We start from the raw sequence: 8,450 nt of genomic DNA, 5'->3' as shown, positions 1-8,450 counted from the left end.
CTAACACCAGAATGAGGTTTTTCCTTTGAATAAACTTATTTTTTCCACAATTTTCACAATGTCTGCTTCCTCCTTCTGCTGCGTCAGTCACAGTGCCATGTGGACGTGCAGTTCAAGTACCTCCAGCTTAGGACAGTCCCTCAGTGAGTGATTACTTTCAACAGCTCTTGGGTGTCCCTGGGCATTGTCACTCTTTGTCGGAATGTCTGAGCTCCTCCTGGAAGCTCCCCAACCCTCTCTGCCCTCCTCCCTTCATGATCCTCTGGAGGAATGAAATCTCAAATTTCTCTTCTCCTTCATCTTCTCTACTCCATCCAGGTTTAGCACAGTCCAGCTGTCCTTCAAGGATACAGATCTGGTTATTTTTCTGTCTCTTCTAAGGAATTGCAACGCACGTCCTGAAATGTTACTGCTCTCTGAATTTTCACTGTGGACACACTCAGGTTCCCCACCTGGATCAGGAAACAGCATCAGCAGCTTCCTGAAACCCCAGCAGGGCCCTCCTAGCCCCTGTCCTCTTAGATGTCCACCACTGGGCTCTATCTAAACAGTACCCATGTCACCTCGCTTAAACCCGAGATTATGGATTTCACAGAGTCCCAAGAGCTTTATCTGAGACTTCTCAGGCTATAAGAGGTTCAGCATCCCCAGTCCAAACACCTGAAATCTGAAACATTTTGACCACTCTTATGGCATCATATGATATGGGACACTGCTGAAAAAGGCTTAAGTTCACTGCATATTTTCAAGGCAGACAGAGGCAGATTGTAATCTAGGGTTTAGTTTAGTGGTTTTTCTTTTTTTTTGGCAAAATTAATTTTCTGGACCACTTTTAGGTCCATAGAAGGACTGAATGTCACTTCCCCCCTTCCCTCTGTTCATACAGAAGCACAGCCTCCCTCTCTCAGTATCTCAGCATAGTGAAACACTTCTTGGAACTGAAAAACATAGACTGACATATCATCATGATCCAAACCCATAGTTCATAACAGGGTTCACTCTCAATGATGTTCCTTCTGTGGTTTTGTGTTTATGGGTGTTTTGGGGAGGGGTATTGGTTATTGTACCCCAGAGCATTGTACCTATGGCCTAGAGCAGCAACTCTTCCAATTTTGAGGCAGAATCTTGCTAAACCACTGAGGCGGACCCTGAACTTGCAATCCTCCTGACTCAGGCTTCTGAATAGCTGGGATTACAGGTCTCAGCACCAGCCAGCCATTCATGGCTTTTGACACATGTGATGGCACGTGTACCCACAGAGTGCCAGAAGAAGGGCAAACTCTGTCCTAAACTCCATATCTGCACCTGTTCCCCCCTTCTCCCCGTTTTTCGGTGTGCACAGGTTTATAATGGGTATTATTCACTCTTCAGAGTATTCATCCTTTGATCAACACATAATGTCCTGCTATCTTGTGATCATGTGACTTAATGTCTATTTGTCTGATTCTGCCAAAGCCAATCTGCCCTCCTTAGGCTCTCATGTGCATGAAATCCTTCCCACTCCATTGTATTCACCTGTGCCCTTGGTGTTTGGTGAAGCTCTCTGGGCAGCACAGTTGAACTATGGATTTTCCAGCTTCCGGAAACTTGGGGTTTGACTGGTGACTTTAATCCGATCAATTTTCAAATAATTCCTGGTAGGAAAGGAGTGACTACTACCCCTTTGCTCTTTCAGTGTCACTCAGCTCTTCTAGACCCTCATTACCTCTACTGCTGCCTTCTTTTCTTGTTTGGTGGATTCTTCTTCTTCTTCTTTTTCTTTTTTTTTTTTTTTTTTTTTTTTTTGGTTTGTACACTTTGATTCCCTTTTCATTTCCTATTGTGCATTTTCACGCTAGGTATTTTCTACATAGAATGAATGTTTTTTCTAGCATAATCATAGAAGGAATGAAGGGCAGCAGGAAAAAAAGTAACCAGCAACTTCAAGTTTAAGCTCCGGAAATTGGAAAATCCCTCTACAAGATAAAAATGTCAACTTGAGAAGAATTCATGCAGCATATGCCTTCTACAAAAGCACAAGTCCATAACAACCCAAAGATTGTACTGGTAAATTTAAATCTGCACAGGTTTTAGAAGGTGAAGGATATATGGGCAATGCGGGGATTTTTGGCCTTAGGAGAACTGACATTTCATTAGTCTTGGGAGCATGTATTTTAGATGTTGAGAGTCACAGACTTTATTTCACAATTCATCACGTTAGGAATGTGCTTTAACTACATTTATTGAGCTTCTATCACAGGTTGTATATGAAACATTTCAGAGCTCAGTTCTGGAGCACTTCCCATGTCTCCACAATTTTGAAAGGAGAGACAGGTCCACACAGGCCACGCGTGCTCCACACATGGCGGCTCCCTGTGCTGTGGGTGGCAGTTCACACTGTGCCCTGCACCAGCCTGTGCTGCATGGAGCCTGGAGGAAGGTAAAACCCACTGTGGGCAGAGGATGCACAGTGACCTCCTGAGACCTCAGGGTCCTGCTCAGGGTCTGCTTGGATCCAGGCTTGTGGTCATTTCCACCAGCTATGTGGAAACTAGTCTTTAATGACTTCCTGGATGCTGAAGTTCACTTTCTGGATTCATCTTGGGGAAACCATGTTCTCAGGCAGTGACTGCACTCACTCCACCTGGCAGTCCACCGGGAGAGTCTCGGTGCCCCTGGGAGAGGACCCGTTGCTCCTCCTGGGCTTCAAAATGAGGCACAGTAACAAGGTCCTTGGGGCAACAGGGAACAGGTGAGTGATGTGCCCTGGGAGGAGAGGTCCTGTCATTCTGCCCCTGAAATACAGGTCAGGTGCAGCCTTTCCAAGAATCCTCTCTGTGTCAGGGAGGCCAACTGCCTGGAGCAGGGCCCTGCAGCCCTGGGCCTGGGAGAGAGAGAAGGGGAGCCAGGGGCTCTATTCCCCCTGCCCAGTCCACACCTGGTAAGGACTGTATTTGATGTCTGGTTTCCTCCTGAATGTCCTTCCTCTCATGATATGCCCATTTTTATTTATAAATTTATTTATAGCCTAATTTTATCATGTAATAATTTGGAGGTTCATTTTATTTGATGCAACTTAACTGTGTGATTCTTGAATGATGTTGGAGTAATAGTTGTATGGTGGAATACAGACCTCAAGTGATTTTTATACTGACCTGTTCCCAACAGACTTCATCATCTCTCAAATGATTCATATAATTTAGCCCTTTCTTTTCAGAATTTTGTCTACAGAATTTGATGAAGAAACAAAATATTGACTTTTTCCCAATGATTATCAACTATTCCTTCAGTATTGACAATAAAGCCCTCTACTGTCATAAGGGGCAAAAGCAGAGAGAGAAGTTATCTGCACTGGTATCTGATATGAGAGGGAAGCTTTCCACATTTAACCCCAAACAGGGTATTGTTGACATTATTGATATTTTTTCACAGAAACAAATCCTTTTTATTTTTATCTCTAAAACTTTTAACTTTATATGTGTGGCATTTAATCCCGTGATTTTCTGTGTCTATTGAGGTTGATGAGGAGATTTCTCCTTGAGTCTACTCCTGGGGGTGGTCACACAGCTGACCTTTCTAATGCTGAACCTCCTTGCACTTATGACAACTCACTTGCTCAGTTGATGGAATCCTTTTGCACAGTGTGGGATTCCTGTCAGCCATAATTTTGTGCAGATTGCTTTTCATCTGGAAGTGGAAGGACACACTCTGTCATCAACGTTTCAACTACATTTCCTTCTGTTGTGAAGGCTATGCTGCCCTCACAGTGTGATTAAGAGAATCCGCTTTCCTGCCCCTAGAAAGTGTTTGCAGATGTTTCTGCATCTGGTGGTTGGCATCCTTCACTGTTGAAGCATTCCTTGAGAATCCTTAGGAAGCCCTTTTCCCCAATATTCGATGTCATGCTGGGGAGCACTGCACTGTGCTGCTGCTGCGGGTCTGAAATCTATGGTAAGTCGAGTCTCCCAGGGTTTTCTCATGTCTCATACTCAGAATTCACTGACACAGTCCATCCAACATCACCTTTTCACACACATCTGCGGTTTCTCAGTGTCTTTCTCACACTGTACACCTGACACTGTGGAGCCTTCACATGGGGCAGTGGGACAGTCCCACAGGAGGGGTTAAATGCAGCAGTCTTTGCAAGGAACTGTGTTTGCCTTTGCTTTTCCTTTCTATTGAGGTTGTTTGATATTTTTCTGCTGCCTTCACAGAAATTCTCTCTCCCTCCTTTTCTAGGGCTCCTTCTGCTGTTCCTGTTCTAATGCCATCATTCTTTCACAGGCTCTCATCCAGTCTTCACATTTACTTCTGGAAGGCACATCCACAGTGCTTTGCATAACAGAGTTTGAGTCACCAGGTGGTAAGTAAAAGGTGCTTTGTGTTTTGAACATACTGAAGATCAGGGTTTTCCTGTTTGCCTTTTGTGACTCCAGATGAATTGCCATGTCACAAGAGCCCTTGCACTTGGTGGCCCTCACTTCAGGGCTGGCTGCTGGGTGCATTTCCCCTCTGCTTCTCAAGTGCCTGGGGAGAAAGCTGGGATCTCACAGTGACTGTGGGGGTGGTGTTTTTATAGCAGTTAGGTGGAGTGTGAATTGACCTGTGGGTTTGTTGTGTCCTGACCTGGTGTGTTCCACCCACTGTGGTCCACTAAGGATGTGTGTAATCTGTGACTAGTTCACAAATTCAAACCATTCAAACTCACAAAATTTAAACTGCATAGTTGGTGGAAGGCACAAATGAGCATGCTGCAGTCCTGTTCCTCCACAGGGGGGAGCTCAGAAAACAATTTGAGTGCTGCTCCCTTAACAGGATAAGTGTGGGATCATTGAAGTACAGATCATGCCCAAGCAGGGATGGTGGTGAAAGTGCAGACTGAGAGGACCTGAGAATGTTCTCATAAACTTGCTCAGTGTGGAGACACATGTGGAATTGACCAGAAGTCCAGGAGGGAATGGAGGACTATCGTTCAGGTGAAGGAACAATGGGGTCAGTGGGAGAAAGTATCCCCAAGCAAATGAAATAGTGAAATAAACTCCAAAATCCAAGAAGTGCAGTTGAGAAGTAATCCTCGTTAATTTCATTCTCAACCTATTCAAACACCATATTATTTGTTCTGCAATTACCATTGTAAAACTAATTCTGTTCCATAAGAAGCAGACACAAACATCAGACCAAAGGGTAGCATTTATCCATGTTGCAGTCCTCAGGATACAGGGTCCCTTTGTTATCCTGGGTTATCAAACATGATGACAGCCAGTTCTGCTGGATATTCCATGTTATGGGATTTGTGTGGAGCACTGTGGGACGCTGAGCAGCAATCCTGGCCTCGACCTTCTGCATGTCAGTACCCCTGCACAAGGTGTGAGAACCACAGATGTCTCAGATCATCGCAGCTTGACCCATGGGTAGGGAGGGAGATGAAAAGTCCCCAGGTGGGAAACGCTGTGTCCCAGGAGTGTTTACCATCATTTATTTGGCTGAAGTGTATGTGTCATGAAAGTCCAAGACATCAGCACACAGCTAGTCTGTGTCCTAGAGGGATTGTGCCCTGCAGAGCGACACCACAGCAACACAGGCTGAAGATGAAACAGCCTGGGCTCCAAAGAAAATGTGCCTTATAACCTGCACATTTGTCATTCACACAAGCCCCAGGTCCCCTGCTCAGTGTCCTAGAATGCAGTGATGTGGCTTGAATTTCACCTTCTCTGTCACCTACCTCTGTGATCTGTTGTTCCCAGGAATCCCTGGAATCCAGGCTCTGGAAGGGTCTCTCCAGGCCCTGAAACACAAAGAGGTAGATACTTCATCATCTTCTTCTCCTACTGAACAGTGACTATTAATGCAAATCTATGTGTTAAAAATAATTCTGAGTAATTATTCATTTTTCATTGTGGACCCAGTTTCCCTAATTAAAACTTCGGAGCCATCATTAGGATAATGTTCCTGGGCTGGGGGTGTAGCTCAATGTACTGCACCTGCCCAGCATTCATGAAGACCTGGATTCCTTCCTGAGCACAGCGAGGTCATAATAAGGAGATGATGTTCCCAAGCGACACCATGTTTGGTGTTTTCCTGGTCTCTCAGCTGTGCACTGGTGTCCCAGGCAACTTGTTCCTCTTCCTGTTGTATATGCACACCTTCTCAGTCCAGCGTCGTGTGAAGAGGCTAATGGATCCCATTTTTTCCCACCTCACCTTGGCCAATACTTTGACAATCACGTTCACATTGACACCACATATAGCCTCATCCTTTGGAGTAAGACAATTTTTGGACGATGTTGGTTGCAAAGCAGTCCTGTATATGTTCAGAGTGACGCGGGGTGTTTCCATCTGCACCACCTCTCTCCTGAGTGCCTTTCAAGCCATCACTGTCAGTCCCAGGAACTCTAAGTGGGCGTGGCTTAAATTTAAGCTCCCTACATGGACTTGTCCCTCCTTCCTTTTCTTCTGGGTCATCAACATGCTCATCTACATCCACACCATTGAAACCATAACAGCCACTAGAAATTTGACTCTGGTTGGTCGTGGCTATGTCCATCCATACTGCCAAACCAGGCAGTTTGGAAACCAAAACTCAGGGACATTTCTCAGTGTCATCTTGATTCATGACCTGGTGTTTGTGCTCCTCATGATTGGCACCAGCCTGTACATGGTGAACCTCCTCTACAGACACCACAGGAGAGCCCAGCACCTCCACAGCTCCCGCGTCTCCTCCCAGACATCTCCTGAACACAAAGCCACCCGCACCATCCTCCTGCTTGTAAGTTGCTTCGTGGTCTTTTACTTCTCAAACAACTATTTGACTCTTTATTCCTTTTATGCACACAAGAAAATCCCAAGGCTGGAGGGGCTGAGTGGAGCTTTATCTTCATGCTACCCAACCATCTGCCCATTTTTGCTGATGAAAAATAATAAAATTGTTTCCCAATTTACTTCATCCTTTTCACAATAAGAATTATAGGTTTCCAAAGAGCATTTGATGGCTGAACTGACCCACCATGCTTATAAAGAAGAGAGTCCCTCATGATTCATCTGGGAAAAGGTTTTCTTGACCACTTCAAATGGCACTAGTCTGAATTCATATGCTATACAAATCTATTGTGCTCTCACAATTAGGAGACTTAGTTGGAGTAAGGGTATGTATGTATCACTGCAACAATTTTCATATTGATTGCATCCTTATTATTATTCTTTTTAAAGTGAGTGTATTTTCTATATGACATTAAAATGATTTATCTGCTTGCTTTGGCTTTTTTAAATAGAGCTACAAAAAATATAAAATTACATTTGTGGATTTCATACTTCTATTAAAATGTGCTGGCCTAAGAAACTGCTTCTATGTATCTGTGTTAGGGAGCTATTTTGCTACTTTGACTAAAGGACCAGACCAGAACCACTTTCAAGGAGGACAGAATTATCTGAGGGCTTATTGTTTCAGAGGTCTTAGTCTATAGGCTGGCTCCAATCCTCAGGCACAACATTAGAGAGAACATCATGGTGGGAGACTGTGGCAGAGGGAAGCAGCTGACATCATGGTGATCAGGAAGCAGGGAGAGCGCTTTCCACTTGCCAGATACAAATATATATATGCCAACACTGTGCCCCTAATTCTCACCTCCTCCAGCCACACCCTACCACTTCACTTAATTCATTGATTGGGTTAAAACTCTTATAACCTAGTCATTTTGAAGCCAGATTTAAAGATGGGTAGTTAGTGTAGTTAGGTAAGTCGGGTCTAATATTGAGTAGGATAAAGAAAATGGAGACCATTATGGAGAATGGAGTCCAGGAAACCAGAACAACACCTGGGGAAATTGAAAAGTGAATGTCCTCAAGGCCCGGAACCCATCCTAAGGAACTAATGAAGCAGCTCCCAGCAAACAGGGAGATGCTAATCAGACCACCCCAGGCCCTTCCTGCCCAGATTACTCCCCCCAGCTCCATCAGTCCCCCTGTCTCCCACTTTTTGGCCTTCCCACCTGCTTTCCATCACTGCAGGATAGAAGGAAACAAAGGACAGGAACGTGGGAGACTAAAAGAAGACTTTAGATATAAAAAAGGGACCACCTCCCCTTTCCACCTTTCAGGCCCCCTTCTTCCTCTGGGAGGAAGTCTTTTCTGCTGTCCTTAATAAAGCCTCCACTTTCCACTCTACACTTCCCTCAGCGAGCTTCTGTGGTGTAATACTTCAGCATTTGGGGAAGCAAGGACTCCTCATCGGTAAACAGCAGTAACAATTTCTCCTCTGAACCTTCTTGCATTGTCTCACACATGAGCTTTTGGGGGACACCTCACATCCAAACCATAAGATTCTGCACCTGGCCCTCAAAAGCTCACACTTATCTGACCATGCAAAATACATATAGTCCATTCCCAAGGGTCCCCATAGTCTCAACAGTTCCAAGATTGCTCAGGGTTCAAATGCAAAGTCTTCTCTGAGGCTCAAAGTAATCTCACATTGTGAGC

General features: G+C 44.8%; 1 protein-coding gene across 1 annotated transcript; it reads left to right on the top strand.

Moving 5' to 3' along the window:
- Positions 1 to 6,021: 6,021 nt before the first annotated feature.
- On the top strand, positions 6,022 to 6,936 carry LOC143384534 (vomeronasal type-1 receptor 4-like). The gene has a single exon (XM_076839664.1). The coding sequence runs from the start codon at positions 6,022 to 6,024 to the stop codon at positions 6,934 to 6,936; it is 915 nt and encodes a 304-aa protein (XP_076695779.1).
- Positions 6,937 to 8,450: the final 1,514 nt, after the last annotated feature.

This window comes from Callospermophilus lateralis, chromosome 18, assembly GCF_048772815.1.
Source record: "Callospermophilus lateralis isolate mCalLat2 chromosome 18, mCalLat2.hap1, whole genome shotgun sequence".
NCBI classification, from domain to species: Eukaryota; Metazoa; Chordata; class Mammalia; order Rodentia; family Sciuridae; genus Callospermophilus; species Callospermophilus lateralis.
The sequence above is the reverse complement of the archived record's forward strand: the minus strand, read 5'-3'. Positions and strand labels throughout refer to the sequence as shown.